General features: G+C 39.1%; 1 protein-coding gene across 12 annotated transcripts in view; it reads right to left on the bottom strand.

The window, feature by feature from the left end:
- Positions 1-16,976, bottom strand: part of ABLIM2 (actin binding LIM protein family member 2) — a 140,668-nt gene that overhangs the window by 55,909 nt on the left and 67,783 nt on the right. For 11 of the 12 annotated variants that reach the window (XM_065836835.2, XM_071808539.1, XM_065836834.2 and 8 more), the window contains exons 5-6: positions 15,353-15,479; positions 13,298-13,391 (exon numbers count right to left, since the gene is read on the bottom strand). In XM_065836835.2, coding sequence (XP_065692907.1) covers positions 13,298-13,391; positions 15,353-15,479 — 221 coding nt within the window. Of the gene's footprint in view, positions 1-8,401; positions 8,782-13,297; positions 13,392-15,352; positions 15,480-16,976 lie in introns of those variants that run through there. The other variant, XM_071808545.1, reaches the window with a different exon arrangement.

The following is a 16,976-nucleotide window of genomic DNA, read 5'->3' as shown; positions in this document are numbered from 1 at the left end:
GCTTCCAGGGAGTTGTGCTCTTCTGAACAGATGGCACGGGCCAGTCCTCCAAACTGCACCCCAACCCATCTTTGAGATGACACAAACCAGAGTTCAACAGCCCAAAGCCAGCTCTTGTGCATGCTCCCAGCATTCCTTAGTCTTCCCTCTACAGAACTCCTACAGAACTGAAAGGCAAATCTTGGCATCTCGTTCCTCTCTTTGACCTGATACTCTTCTGTCATAGAAAGAATGGTTCATGGTTTAAGTGGCCTAAGCTCAATGCCACTTCCACTATGAATAAAAGCCAAGAGACCAACTCTAAAGCACAGAATTAAGTTAGCTTAAATTTAAGCTAAGTCTGACTTCAGTAGAAGTTCTGGAGTTAAAAATAAGCAAATTTGGGTCCATGTAGAATGTCTCATTACCTGTCTACCCAGAAAAGTCTGAAAGGGCTTTATGTGTACCTTTAAGAAACTATTATCACATATTGCCCCACTGGCTTCAGCATGTAAATATGTTCTCACAGCATTGCACTATTAATCTAGAAATTTAACACTGTTACTACCAGGCTGACTTGTCTTCTCTCTCTCTCTCTTTTTTTTTTTTTAGTGTTGAAGCCTACAAAGGTTTTTATACTAAAGAACACAATCTGTGTCTGGTGGCTATTTTGCATTCACAATATCAAATACAGGAGGGTGATAAATTTAGGTTAAAGAATCTCTGGTTTTACTTCAGTGTTAACTTCTTGCTGTATTTTAAATCAGCAACAAGGAAGAGTAATGCATCACATCAGAATCGCCATTTTGAAAACAGCTTTGTTGCAGTTCATTTTTTGTTTTATGGTGTCATTTGTGCAGTACCAGGTTTAAACCTCAGGTTGAAAAGTACTTGACTGGGTGCAGTTATTTAAGCACAAAAGGTTACTTAACTATCATGATATAAATTTAAATTTGGAATATCAAGCTGAAAAGAAACACAATTTCCCTTGGAAGATTTGTACTGCACAAGCATTGCTAATACAATGCTTTGCCTCAATAATTCAATTGATTTAGCACAGCTGATACAACTCCCAGGCTAACACTCTCTGAGGGAATTCAGTTACTCCTTTGCTAAAATAAACTGTCAGAACACATTCTCAGAAAACCTGGATGCACCACAGAATAAAATCTATTTCCCTAGATTTAACAGCACAACCAAATATATCATTTTAATTCACTCTGTAGAGTAAGTAATGTCAACTAGCTGTAAAATGGTACAGAGAGACCTCTTTGTATAACTTAGATACAATTATAACAGAAAAATCAGGGAAAGGAGGAGTGATCCTTCTGTTAATGGTCACACCAGCATAATTTCAATGGACTTTGCATTATTTCCTCTGAGTTGCAGTGAACGGAGCCAAATTCAGCTGGTGGCTGGTCATGAGTGGTGTTCCCCTGGGCTCAGTATTGGGGTCAGTTCTGTTTAATCTCTTTATCAATGATCTGGATGAGGGGATTGAGTACAACCTTAGTAAGTCTGCAGGCAACACCAAACTGGGTGGGAGTGTTGATCTGCTGCAGGGTAGGAAGGCCATACAGAGGGACCTGGACTGGCTGGATCGTTGGCCAATTGTATGAGGTTCAACAAGGCCAAGCGCCGGGTTCTGCACTTGGGTCACAACAACCCCAGGCAGCGCTACAGGCTCGGGGAAGAATGGCTGGAAAGTCCCTGACAGAGAGGCATCTGGGGGTGTTGACTGACAGCCGGCTGAACATGAGCCAGCAGTGCGCCCAGGTGGCCAAAAAGGCCAACAGCATCCTGGCTTGTATCAGGACTGGGGCAGTGCAGAGGAGGGCAATGAAGCTGGTGAGGGGTCTGGAGCAAAAGTGTGATGGAGAACAGTTGAGGGAACTGGGGCTGTTTAGCCTTGAGAAAAGGAGGATGAGGGGAGACCTTGTCACTGTCTGCAACTACCTGAAAGGAGCTTTTAGCATGGGGGGTGTTGGTCTCTTCTCCCAAGTAGCAAGTGATATGATAAGAGGAAATGGCCTCAAGTTGCACCAGGGGAGGTTTAGATTGGATATTAGGAACAAAATTCTTCACAGAAAGCATTGTCAGGCATTGGAACAGGCTGCCCAGGGCAGTGGTGAAGTCACCATCTCTGGTGGTGTTTAGAAGGCATTTAGACGAGGTTCTTAGGGACACGGTTTAATGTTAAAGTTAAGTTATGCTTGGACTTGATGATCCTCAGGGTCTCTTCTAACTGCAATGATTCTATGAATTAAAATGGGACACACTCAAAGTCTGCATAGAAAATTTTATGATGTCCCTCTTCTAACCAAAGCACAGAAGACAAGACATGGCAGACTCTTCATCACTTTAAGTATTTATAACAGAATACACCGTCTTTCTAAATGAAAGGTGAAAGCTAAATCTGAGGTTAGGAACTTGATGTAGGAATTAACTAATAATATTCCCTGATATGTTTATACAGTTAGCCTGATTAGATACTACAAATTATATTGTATTCAATCCTAGGACCTGGATGTGTTAGGTCTGAATGTCAACAAAACCTTACTTGGGCACATGCCAAGGTAGCCTTCAGCAGTGTCCCTTTCTCCTCTCTCTTCAGACTGTTCCAAAGGCTTCATCTCATAGATGTACAACTGGTTTCAGCAGAACCCAGAAACTGTGTAAGTTTAGGGCAGCAACTGTTTTATGCTTTCAGTTTAGTTGTAATGATGGCCTTGTTATTTTTCTTTTCCTGGTTATATTGATGTGAGGGAGTTTAATTCAGCAAACAAATTTCTAACCATATGGTTACTTTTTTGCACAGTTTGAAAGCTTAGTTTGACAGATTGTTGTCTCAGTGCTTAATAAAATATCAACACACACATAGCACGGAAGCGACATTCATCTCGGAGATCTCTCATGGTTCAAGTGGCAGATTATAAGAAACCTTCTCAATAGCCTACATTTGCTTCAAGACTATATCAGGTCTTTGTGTCCAGGCATCCAGATGTGAAGACAGTATTATTATGAAGATCAATTTAAAGATTCTTAGCTGAGATTTCCTCAAATCTGAATAGCAAAGCATGTCCTTAACAAGACGGTACACCACCAACAGTTTAATTTCTACTCAAGTGACTACACCAGCTTTCCACAATAACAGAGTCAAAGTCTTAGTGTGTAATTTAAAAGTGGAATCAAAACAGCCCTTAACACTCTAAGACAACATATTATGAATTACTTAATTCCATTTAGGGATGAAAGGTCACTTTAAATGGTAAATCTCCTCTCAGCAGCAAGCAGAGCATTCTGGGCTGGGTCAACATGAGGAACATTCTCCCAGCAGAGCCAATGACCTCCCCTCAATCCCCGCTCTAAGTATGGAGAGCACCACTGTTCCTGTCTGTCCCACAGCACAGACACGTAAATCCATGCTTCACTTAAAGCAGAACCAGAAAGCTCTACAACCAAGTGCATACAACTATCTTTTCTAATTTCTCATAACTTCAGGGCTTGAACTAGATAAAAGAAGAATGAACCTGATGTGACAAATGTGAACCACATAATTTAAAGCACTATTTGAAGACAGTACAGGGTGTTATCCTAAAGTCTGCAGAGCAGTATGAACACCAGAGCTGGGAAACATGCAATGCTAGCAAAATCTGAGTAATTCAAACTGGAAGGAATAACCTTAACTACTTAAAGTTGGGTTTTAAATTAGCTGTCATCACTCAGGAGAAGATAAAACATTACTGCAGACAGCTCAGCAAAAAGCTCTGCTCATTCTTTGCCTATGGCAGACAGAACTGATGAAGTGATAGAATAAATAAAAGATGATATGTATAATAATTGTAACTCTATCACAATGACACTGCTCATCTGGCCTCTCATGCCATTGCTACAATTGTGATCAATGTAATTTTTTACTGCGGTTGATGAGTGACAACTGCTTATGGATTGACACAGGAGGGACTGGATCAGAGCAGCCTAAAGCTCAAAGCATGAGATGAGGGCTGGAAAGAAGACTCAAGATTTCTTATTATTCTCTCACCAGTGAAGCCTAAGTACATCCTATCTCACTGAATTACTTACTTAGTAAAGTAGCTAGTAAAGGGAAGAAAGAAACTAGACAAAATCATACAATGTCTTAAATTAACTCATAACTATTTGCTTCCTTTCCTACAAATGAAAACTTTTCAGTAAACTTTCCTGTAAAAAATACAAATTAAAAAAAAAAAAAAAGCCTCTCTTGTTATCAAAAAACGCACATTGGTAAGTGATACCTTTTACTGCTGGGACTAAAGAGTGTGGAAGTGAGGAAAGGTCAGACTGCTGCAATGATTCAATCATATCAAAGAATATTTTCCATTGTAAGGGTATAATACAATATCGGTTGATGTAATGGCACATTATTACCACTGAATGTTGTCTATTGAGGTAGGTCCAAATGCTGCCATGTTCATACTCTAAAATCTCCAACTGAAGTCCTAAATGTATCCTACCCTGAACAAAGATAATGGCAGTCAGCCTTCAAAACAGTGAGCCTGCTGGTATGCCAAGTCACAGCACAGTTGCATGACCCAGAAACAAATCCCACAGAAGACTGCTCTAAAGCATTCTCAGTTAAAAGCTTTTCACATGGAATGAATTTGCTGAAGAGTTGGGTCATCACCAGACAATCACCTTGTTCAAGCAAAGCGTAACAGAATAAAGCACAAAACCACTGACAATCAATAAGCTTTTCCATCATGCAGCTTCTCACCCTGAAATGAAGGGCTAAAGCTCCTATGAAAGACATATGACTCGACTGGTGCTATCTGGTTTCAAACAAGTTCAAGCATTTCAACATTAAATGCCCCAACCAATCACTGCATTGTTTTATGGAGGCAAATTCACCATTTATGTAACTAAATGCAGTTCCCTGACTTTGGCTCAGCTACGGATTTAATTTCTGTTCCCAGAACTAAATTAGTAATTATTTAATAACTCTCTGCACTAACAGCACAGAACTGGCTCAAAAAAACCCTTCCTATCAAGTTATTCCACCTACTACACTGAAATCAGGATTGTCCTTTCTTATTCCCCATCTGTTAATATAACCCTCCTGTTCTTGGCCAGAGCTTAAATATGGGTTTAATCCTAAAGGTTGTGTAAAGCCTAAGGCCCCAGTGTTTGCCATTCTGTCTTTATCTCAAGAATACCCCAGAGAAGGGGCACAGCATCGCACCATCAAGTGTTGTTCAATGGCTACATGCTCCTAACTGCAACTGCATCCACACAGTGGCAGGTTATGTGGACTATACTGACACCATAAACTGGATTCTATGGGGTATTCTCAAATTAGGGTGATGATATTCAGAAAAATCAGATAACCCTTACTACTTGGAGTAGAACACTGTGCTCAGTTACCACCTTTAAGTGTAGCCACATAAAATCTCAATTCATGTTTACGGCAAAGCCCGAGTTTTGCATATGCTACAGAAGAACTCAAATAATTGGATAGTAATAGTTGTATACAATAATGGTTAAGTTAATAAACAGCTGTTACGTCACCTATTGGGTATGAAGGCACAGGCAATGTTACCAAGGCAGAGGTATTTGTTAAAATACCTATTGCTTATGTTATACAACAGTGCTGAGGAGAGAAAAGTGTGGGAGCCAGGAGACAAAGAGAATTATGTGCAGGAAAACTCTCACTAATTCTCTTAGTCACAGTGGACCTGACTCACCACTGAGTCACTTCAGCAGTGTGACTGGGCAAATGAACCATTTTCAATGGGGTTTACACCAGCGTAAATGTAGTGTAATGCTTTGAATCAATCCTCCTCATCTTCTTCTTATTGGATTCATTTATCATCCCTTCAGATGCCAAGGAACAGTCATGTGACATGTTTAATACCTGCACCTGCAGCATTACTTACAGCTTTAGCTGTCTCATATGTACAGTTATTCCATATTGTCTTGTTTCTGGCTCATCCTGCTGTACTTTGCAGAGCCTTGAGACTTCCCACCCACATTTGAGTCATTTTTACTGCCTCCCACACACTCTTTATTCTTCCAGGTATAAAGCATAGATCGAATGTACCAACAGGGACATTTATATACTGGACTCACAGAAGGAAAAGTTTCTGATATTAAAAAAAAAAAAAAAATCATTAAGAAAAATAAGCACTATTATAACTGTAATCTCATCCTGCGACATCTGCAAAGAAGCTCTGACTCAGGAGCAAATTCTGCAGCCAGAGAAAAGCTGGAAAAGGCCAACAGTCCATTTTTTCTACAGAATTTGGTACAAGGTCTTGTAAATCAAACTGGTCTGTCATGCCTAAAATCACTGATTTTGCACACAGTTGCTTTTGTTATGCAATTAGCGATCTGCCCCTTTTGTCTTTTCTTCTCAGCTTTGCAAATTTTTCTTGCCACCCACTGAGACTGGAAGAGGCTTCTGTTTTCCGTTTGCTCAACAACCTCCTTCATTTCTTTTCCACTTTCCCACTCCTTAAATCCCACTTCAGGGCCAAGACAAGCTGCAGCTGGCTCTCGCTTCTGACATCCCTTGACAGGGGAGAGGGAGCAAAGGAAGGCAAATACGCCTGCAAGTCATCTTTCTCCTTTTCGACTTCGCAGCTGTAGATTTAGCCCACTCATTTCAGATGGGAAGAATGAAGCTGCAACCGACACCGAACAGCCCTGAAGAGGCAGCACGATTTATCAGATGAAGCCAGCACAGTTCTTTTCACGTTAGTCATGGTGATCCAGGCTGCAAACATCTGAGAACAGAAGTTGTCTCTCATTCTGTGTCTGACCGAGGGCCAATATTTTGGATCCCTACATTTAGCTGGAACTGGAAATGCCACTCTCATGTGCAGAGCTGACATTAATAGTCCCTCCAGGAAGCACGAAGTTGCTACTTTCAGTCTCATCCACACATTTCCAGCTCAAGGTACCACTCAGAAGTTCCTACTTTGGGGGGAAAAAAGAAATCTGAAGCACAAAAATGCTGAAAGCTGGCAGGATGAAAAATCTTAAAGATAAAAGAAATGAGTCACATAGGCTGCTTTCCTGCTATTAGCAGACACACTGAACCATTGTCACATGGGCCAGAGCATCCTGGAGATACTTTATCAACAAAGTCACTTGTCACTAAGTGCACTTACTTCTGCACCACTGCCATGGTTACGGGAGAGAGCTGGAGGGAGCTGTTTGTGCTGGCGGCTGGATCACAGGTGGGTACAGGGCACTGCAGAGCAGTGGTGGGGCTGACCACAGCATGGCCCAGCCATGAGCCAGGACACCACCAGAAATGAATGAAATTATGCAAAGTAATAGGATGAGGAACTGAAGACATCCAAAAGTGAAACACTTCACGTTATCGAAATACTCAAATGCTGGCACAGAGTACTAGATAAGGCATCACCACAGCAACACATCACTTAGAAAGGTTTTGTAGCTGCATGCTGTGTGCTGTCTGTGGCTAAGGCTCTGAAGTTATCAAGGTGACTACGGGAATCACTGCTTTGATGCTTTAATAATCAATTAAGTTAGTTTCAGAGAGTTAACTGGTACTACATTTTTGCATAATGGGAAAGACAGTGGACACTATTCACCTCTCTGTCAGGCTCAAAGAGTCAGACTATGCACTAACTCTACCAGGAACAATCCCACACAGGCACCAATGTACAGCAACACTCTAGGGACGTTTTCCATACACATGAGAGAAATTCTCAACAGAAAAGCAAACAAGCAAGTGAATAAAAACCCACAAAACCTGCAATAGTCATGCTTTCTCCTCTATCAAATAGTTTCCTTCCAATTCTGAACTTCTCTTTCGTGTTATTCAGAAATACTTTGCAGAATCCCTTACTTCAGTAAAAATGTAACAGGCTTTAGCTATTACCAAGTGTTACTCAGTGCTCTTCCCCAATTAACCTAAAAACTGATTTACAGGGTAAAAACCTATGCAACAGTTCATTTTAATATGTACTGTTTTTTCCTGACATGCCAAAAATCGTGAATTTTTAACAGTTCCGAAAATTAATCTGGATAAGTGTAGCTCTATATCTTTCTGGAGAGAAGAGATGGTTGAAAAAGGGAAGGGATGGGAGCAGGAGAAAGATAAGGTGAAAACAATACAACTTGGCTACAGTAAAGGCTAAAAGCTAAGGTCAAAAACATTTGCATTGCTATTGATATGCTTGTTGATAGAATTATTAATGATACCTGTTTCAAAGCAGAAAGTCTAAGTCAACCATTAATTAACGTTTACCCAGCCAAGTTCAGATATTATGCGCTGATGATCAACCTACCTCTGCAAACCAGCAGCCCCAGACAAATGCAAGTGGCACCAAAACAGAGACCATTCTCAAGCTGCAAAATGCCTTGAATCTCAGCAAACACTATGCATTGAAAGTGCTAGTTAAATGTTTCCTACCTTAGACGTTTTCCTTTTGCAACAGCTAATGCTGATTTATTTAGACGTATCTTTTCCAACAGTTTTCCTTCTTCTCTCGTGATGGGAGAAAACTGGCGTAGAGAGCAGTTTCTAACTGAAGACTAGTACTGACACTTGGATCCTTTAACTGCTCTGACAGCCTTCGCAAGGCTTCTCATGCTACAGGAAACCCTTCGTTCATATATACACAGCCCCTTTTATTGCATGTTTCAGTATTAATCTCTATATTATAAGCTGCTCAAGTACCTTTCACACATCACTAGGTTTTGTTGTTAGCGAAACAGCAGGGTAACAGACATTTCAGAATGAACCATTCTTCCACACTGCAGGCAGAAATTTGTACACCCTGCTGTAAAGAATTAGTCTCGTCTCTCTGCTATACAGAGACTTTTGCAAAGGGAAAGCCAATTGATTTACAAAGTAGATGTGGCTGCAAACGAAAGCAGCTCAACCCTAGGGCAAAGCAAAAAACAAACTACCAAAAATGTGATTAACGTTTTAAATAATAAGTCACTGAGGTATGAGTGGCATTTAACTGACATATAAAGAATTGACATTTCTAGTCTCATTTCTGTCTAGTGTCTCCTGTATTTGTTCCTTTTTTTTTAATGTAACATGTTTACGATGAATGGATTTAAAAAAAAATATATTGATTATGCTTTTCTAGACATCTACATATACATGTAAAACAAAAACGTTAACCATTTCTTCCCCCACATATACTGAGTACCATGTGCCATGTTAGGTTGTCAGATAAAGCAGCTGGACCCATCTTTATGTTTAGTACATGCTACAACCACTTTTAGCACACATTTATGCCACAGCCATGTAGCTGTAAATCACAGGACGGTTGTAGACAGAAGTCTACTAAAGAGCTGAAAATAACCCTTGGTGCTTACAAAAACAATTGGGTTGCATGTAAATAAACTTCAAGAGACTCTTCCAAAAGCGTAACTCCAACACCGTCAACTTTCATTCGCATGAAATTCCAAATACCAGCCAGTAACAGTGGAGATCCTGCTTGTTCACCAGCTACCAGTAGAGCTGGTCATGGAGACCTGCTACAAAGCAGCTCAGCATGGACATCACCGGGCTGCAGAGAAGGTCCACCAGCATCAGCATAAGAGAATGGGTACAAACTGGAACACAAAAGGTTCCACTTAAATTTGAGAAGAAACTTCTTCTCAGTGAGGGTGACAGACACTGGACCAGGCTGCCCAGGGGGGCTGTGGAGTCTCCTTCTCTGGAGACATTCAAGACCTGCCTGGACACCTTCCTGTGTAACCTCATCTGGGTGTTCCTGCTCCGGCAGGGGGATTGGACTGGATGATCTTTCGAGGTCACTTCCAATCCCTTACATCCTGTGATTCTGTGTGGAGCTGACTTTACAAGCAGAAGAGAATTAGGTTCATTCAGTTTTGCAAAACGAAAGTTGAGAGGAACTAAGCCTGTTCTCTACAAAATTCTCTTGAAGTTCTTCAGTTGAAGGGGAGAAGATCAATAAAACTTAAAACCAATTGATATCCAAAGAATTAGTAAATATACACAGACTTCCAGCAGCTCTCTATTCATCGAGATAAAGTTTCTAAATATCAGATGTTAAGGAAACCCAGGCATGTACCCCAGGAGGGGACCAGGAGGAGCTGCTACATGGTTCCCCTACGCACCTCAACAGCCTCCCAAACCCCTGCATGGCTTGTCATGTGGGAGGGACCGGGAGGAAGGCGACCCTCCTCTGTCTCCCCTGAGCAAAACGCAGCTAGAAGACTGATTAAAAAACTCATAAAACAAACAAAAAGTGTTTTCTCAATTGAAAGGGGTTTGTATTGGGGTCTGAATTACGTAAAATATAATGCATTTTTAGACAAAAGGCAATTACACTTATTTCATCTATTTTTATAGCATGGTCATTGCCACAACTTGGGATTTTAATTAATAAATAGCTGCTTATGATAGAAAACAAGAGATTACAAATATTTTTTTAGTGCCAAATGCAGAGAAATCAATTGCTACATAACAAAAGGGAAATGGCTGGTGATAAAAATCAACAGCTTCTTATTTTAAAATGTGTTTATTTCCTGTATTATTGCTTAATTTTAAATAATGTTGGGTTGGGAACACAGCTATAGCATAAGGACTGAATAAACCCTTTTCCTCCCTAAAGGTTTTCAGTCACACTGCATTTTAAGCTGAACTGTCAGGTAAACTCCAGCCACCCCTTTCTCCCCATTTAAGATGGTAGGTTTATCAATATATATGGTCAGGGGGAAACCAGGAATTTCTAGGCGAGTACTGATGTTCCATTAAACAGTGTCCTGTACGGTTCATGACCAAAGCAAACTTTGTCCATAAAAGCACTGTTGAACAGGGTTTTTGTAAAAAGAACAGTAAAACTGCTGCCTTTAAAAACAACAGAAGAATTTATGGTCTCTGTAAACCAGCTGCTCAGGCCCTTTTGTAGCTTGTCCAGTACAAGTTCCCTGGGAGACTGGGGACAAGCCAAGGTGGACTGGAGGGGAAGAAAGAAACAAGAAAGGAATTATAAACAGACCTATACTGTGTTCAAGCCGATTTACTACATGCAATGATTCTGGCCCTCAGGAAATGGACTGAAGAAAGACTTTAAGTAACCAAATCATCATTGTATTTGGCTGGCAACCTACAAAAACAGCTATATTTTTACAAGTTATCAGTAACTCACACTAGTTGACCTTCCCCTCCTCCTCTGCTGAATAAATACTTAAAGTGAACAAGTGTTGGAAAGGGAGACAATATTATAAAATCTGGGCACAGATTAACTGTGGAAGTAGCTGTCCTCCTGACATTATCACAGAAATCAGAGATGGAAAAAATCCTATTAGGTCATATAGTCACTCCCTTTGTCATTGCAGCACTGTTCCCTAACGTAGATTTTCCAGTGCCTTGTCCAATCTTGTTTTAATAGGATCTAAGTGATAGCTTCCAGCAGCTCCCTTGGGTGACTACTCCTCTGCCTTAGAAGTATCGCTGTCAAGGTCTTCCCCCACTTCAAAAGTAACTTGCTCTATTATTTCAGTGCATCTTCAGACTATATTCAAGATGGTAAAACAAACAAACAAAAAACAACAAAAAACTGAAGTTTTGAAAATTGGTTCAGGATTCCAGACAATTCCACAAAAAATATATCCTACAACAAAAAAGCAGCCATAACTACTACTTATTTTTTTCTGTCCTCCTGACCAGGAGATATAAAACATACTAACAAGCTGTCCAGTGATAAACACAGACCGAGTTTGATACCAGACAGACAGGAGAACCAGACCCAATCCGAAGCCTTATGAACAAATTCTTCTGCTGCAGATGAACAACAAATGACTTAACCACATTAGCTACAGATACAGTCTCTACATTATTTCAAATCTGTTTGCTTAAGTCACGATTTTCAGCGTAGCTTCCTAATGAAACAAGGTGTGCTTGCTAACTCCTCATCTGACCGCTCTCTGTGGTCAACACTGGAACTCAACAGCCATTTGAAGTCATCTGTTACAGAGGTCCAAAGGCTGCTCACCATAGAAGGAGCCTCACATTGTGTGTTAACTCTTGACTGTGTAAACAGGCAGCATACATGTAAAGAAAACTCTGGAGATATTTCAGGGCGTAATAGGTAGGATGGGAATAGACATTTTGGGAGAGGTCATGAGGAACAGGATGTATCGTGGCAGCTGAATGAATGCTAGGACAGAGGACATTCATCTATATTCAGGCTTCATTAGTTTTGTTGCACATAATACAAGTTGTTTCATACAATCTTTTGGAAAGAAGGTTATAGACCATAGAGTTTCCATATTGTTGTAACAAACTTCCAGACATTAAATATCATTGTACCTGTTCAAATCCATTGCCTGCTTCATACTAACTTCATCCCATTTTTCCTATTTGATAGGGACACTATCTGACACTGTTGTACTTTTACAGATTGCATTTCATCATCTGTTCTCTTTTTCAGAATCTTTCATCAGGTCACAGACTTCAATCACAGTCATTCCCAGGCTGCACCAGTACCAAAGTAAGAAAAGAATCAGTGCCACAGCACTGGCATCAGAGCAACACTGGGGAAGGGGAGGGGGACACACACGCACTAATCGAAAAATCACCTAGAACTACAGTGACAGATGGAATCAGTCATGGTAAAATTCCTACAACAGCTTTAAAGAATGAGTTTTGTTATTAGTCAATTTATAATTAAACCAAACTGTCCTAATGCTCAGTACATTCTCATCAAGCAGTTAAACAGATACAGCCACACGTGCCCGCCAGGTCCCACAAATCCAACTGAGTAGTGTTACTATACCTATATTCTTAACCATTTTTTTTGGTCTTTTTGTCATCCACAGAGACAGTAAGGACCTAGTTCTTAATCACATCACATCACATGCTATTGTTTAACCATATTGCCATTAAAATACTACCAAATAATACTATATTTGCATAGACATTGCAAGGCAAGGACCAGGACAGAAAAACACAATATTGTGAAGCCAAATGTCAATAGAGAAACTGAAAATTCTGTTCTACCATTTTAGAACTAATCACTTTCTGTAACCTGCTATGGGTAACTGCACCCCAAATTTAGTGTAAGCATTAAAATGTGCGTGATAACACATTCACTTACTACTTTTGCTACCTGAACATTCTCCAGTACCACAAATATCCGTTTAGGGAGTGTGTGTATTACCAAATCATTAACAGAAGGAACAGAAAAGAACTACAGAAAAAGGTCCTAGTGTGTTATAAAAGTAACATTAAACTATTGCATTAACAGTCATTTGTGAACGTCTCACTATAACCAAAAGAGTAAGTCTCTTGAGATGAGTTTGAAAGACAGATTTCCCTTACCTCCAGCACTCTTCCTGTGATATACTTTTCACAATTGTCACATCTGATACCAAACTTTGCATGATAGTCCATTTCGCAATATGGAATGCCATCCCTAGGGAAGAACAACAGGACATAGAGATTGTTTTACATAGGCTTACAGGTTTACCGAGAGTTTATACAGCTAAATTTGCTAAGGCTTCAACACTTCACAGGGTGTTTATGGACTCCCATCTCCCAAATAGCTGTATTTATTCACTTTGTAAAGAACTGAATAGTTAACACACTATTACAGCCCTTCTGAGTCTACCATGATCCCACTTTCCTGATTTGTCACTGAATTCAGCTGTTGCCTATCCCCTGATCCCAACACTCAGTTTCTGAGACTCTCACACCATTCGTTTTGATAGTGTCACTCATTCAATACTTCGACGTGTTTCCCACTCTTTGTAAAAAATACTTGTTTCTACATATTATTCTTTCTCTCTTTAATTATTATCTAATTGTACTTAGCTTATACTGCAGAGTAATTTCTCAACTACCTTGATGGTAAACGAAGTTTTCATTAACAGTTAATTCTATTGACATTCTTGACTGGACTTGCTTAAAGACAGTCGTGGATTAACCAACTCAGGAACCTGCTTCATAGAAGTCAGTTATGACTATGAGGCTTCAATCTGAGCAGCAAAAGACATCTTGCAGGACATTTATGCACACTGTGAACAGTTGTTGCACCACCACAAGTGATCTAAGATAGTATACAATTTAAAAAGATGAAGAATAAAACCAGGAGTCTTAGTTTTTTTTCTAAAAGCTCAGAACATGTGGGCTATTGCTCTGAAGCGAAGCTATTTGTTAATTTTACATTTAGATCACAATTTTATGAAGTTCTACACTTAGACCATTAAACTGATGAAAATTAATTACTCTAGAAGAAACTGGAGACTCTTCTCCTATTTCAAAGTGCAAGTTAAACATAGTTAAATATGTTTAGTGTGTTATGCTAAAACAGCCCATGGTCAGACAGATTTATTAGCAGAGGAATAATTTTATTGGACATTTCCCTAGACAAACATAAAAATTAATTTTATAGCATAGAAGTTCGATTGCTTAGAGACTAACCTATGAGTTACCACAATAATTAATTTAAGTAATTGAAGGCAGGATGTTTCTTCTCTTATTTTGTTTGGCATTTAGCTTTCTAAAAAGAGGATTTAACAATAATTATATCATTACAATTTATGTCGTTTTTATTATTTAACAACAAGCAAAAAACCCACTGTACCAAAATACAGCAGAGTAGCACAAGATTTGAAATAATGCAAAACTTTATTTAAGAACACCCTTTCATGAAACACTGTTCTGCCACTTTCCAATGCAAGCTCTGAAATTAAATGTTATACTTGTATTAATCAAAATCCAAAGAATTGTTGAAAGTCAGTGGGACATGAGCTCTGTAACTCCATCATCCCTGGGTACTGGTGATTAAGGCAGCTGTTTAAGAAAATTTCATCGTAGCAACACACTTTTCTAAAGCAGAAATTAATCCCAGGTGCCTTGGCCAGTGGAAGCCCCATATCTCACTGAGCTGATATGGGTGTTGACATGGGACTCGTTCTGTGTGTGTGCTTTGGGCTGACTCTCATCGCTGTCATCACACTGAGTCCAAATCAAATAGCACAAGGGTCTGGAGCAGGTACCTCCTTAATTAACTTTTTGAGAACATTTTTGCTTACGTGAAACACATGGAAACAATAAGATCGGCTTGTACATACAACATCACATAGAACAAAGTCAAACATAGATAACTAAAGGCGTATCTATGAGGCTTTGAAGCATATTCCACCAATCACCTTTCTGTAGCTCTGGAAAGTCTCATTCCAGGTAAATGGACAAATTCTACTTTTCTTAATTTGAATTTTTCTGCATTTAATACCATTTATATAATAATTTAGACAATAATCTCTAATCTTTTATATATCTCCAAATACTGATAAACACAAATTAAAAGATATGCAATACTGAATTAATTAAGAATGCTGAAAATGAGCAAAAATGTTCCTTCACTCAACTTACTTGCTGATGTACTCCGCATTCAGTTGCTTGCCGCACGTATTGCACTTAAAACAGCCCAAATGCCAGTGTTTGTCCAAGGCAACCAATGACTGCCCATTTTTTATTTCTGAACCACAGCCACCACAATCTGCAAGACAGAAACCCCATGAGAGTGGTCACGCAACAATACTGGTTCCTGGAGTACGAGGATCCATCGGTGTCCCAGTAACAGCTCACGCAGGCTCTGAAGATCCCTGCTGGCTGCTCACTGATGGATACCAAGTGCTGCTGCCACAATATTGTCCTAACATTGCTAGAAGATATGAATCATTCAAAGAAAAAACTAATGACTCAGTCTTCCTAGTGACTTGGGTTTTATTTTAATACACTTATACTGTGTTTAAAAGATGCAAAGCTGTGCTGAATAAGTTTTCAAGCATCACAAATCAGCCCAATAAAATTAATTAAAAAACACCTAAAAGTCATGAGATTGAAATAAATTGAACTTTCATATTAGACTTTGTTTCTGGGTCTGAAAGCTTTAATCATGGTTCAAAATGCTTTTTGCAACTGTGGAAAAAAATAAGCTGAAATTTTAAAGTGAACTTCTGTAACTAGGAAAAATGCACCAGTACTTGAAAGGCATTACAAATTCCTGAGCTGTAGTGACATTGCAACATGGGAAAGTGATGGTTAGCTATATATTTATTATTGATAGACATTCACTTATATAAAGTTCCAAAAAGTTGTAAAGAAAACTAACAGAAAATAAAATGCAAACCATGTCATAACTAGATAACATAAGCTAGGCTATGTTGGTTAAACAGGCTATACGTGCGGCAGCTATACTCCTCAGAAAAGTAATTGAGGATAAGGCTTTTTTTGCTTGTTTGGGAGGGTTTTTTTGTCATTTGTTTGGGTTTGTTGTTGTTTTTGTTTTATTTTGTTTTTCTTAATGATGAATGCTTTTAATTACAGTAGTAAAAGCAAAATCCACTCAGCTTCCACGCTGACAGTCCGCTGGCAAAGGGCCTGCTACACAGACATGGTATCAAACCTGATCCTCTATATCCTAAATAAATCCTCTAATATCTTACAGGGTCCAGATCTCATTCAGTCTTCACTCTTTAGATTCCCGTCTATGTATAATTTTCTTACAAAATGTTGAAATAGTCAGAATATGTGGGAAAATAAGGATAAACATCAGTAATAAACTTATTTGAGTATCAATATCTCAGTAACCCATCTAATCCTCCATATGATTTTATCTTCCATCTTATATGAAAACAGATATTACTTTTTTTTTTTTAATTCTTCATATATATAGCAAAAATTTGCTCTAGAAAAGACAAACTCCGTAAGACATTTGAAGAGACATTTAGAGATGCCAGAAAAAAACACAACGACGTCTTGCATGAAAGAGAAAGAAACACAAAAGCATTAAAAAGATTTATCAAGTTATTAAGAAAGAACTCCAAACGCACGATCTCATTAGAAGACTTAGACAATCCTCTTAAAAACTTTCTGATTTAAGATTCTATTTAGTTGGTTACGTGACCCTAATGAGACACTCTGTTAGTGCTATTGTAAATGTTTAATTTCTGAGCACACAACAATAAAGGGTAGTTCTTATTTTCCTTTAGTG

The sequence above is a fragment of the Patagioenas fasciata genome, chromosome 4, assembly GCF_037038585.1.
Source record: "Patagioenas fasciata isolate bPatFas1 chromosome 4, bPatFas1.hap1, whole genome shotgun sequence".
Taxonomy (NCBI): domain Eukaryota; kingdom Metazoa; phylum Chordata; class Aves; order Columbiformes; family Columbidae; genus Patagioenas; species Patagioenas fasciata.
The sequence above is the reverse complement of the archived record's forward strand: the minus strand, read 5'-3'. Positions and strand labels throughout refer to the sequence as shown.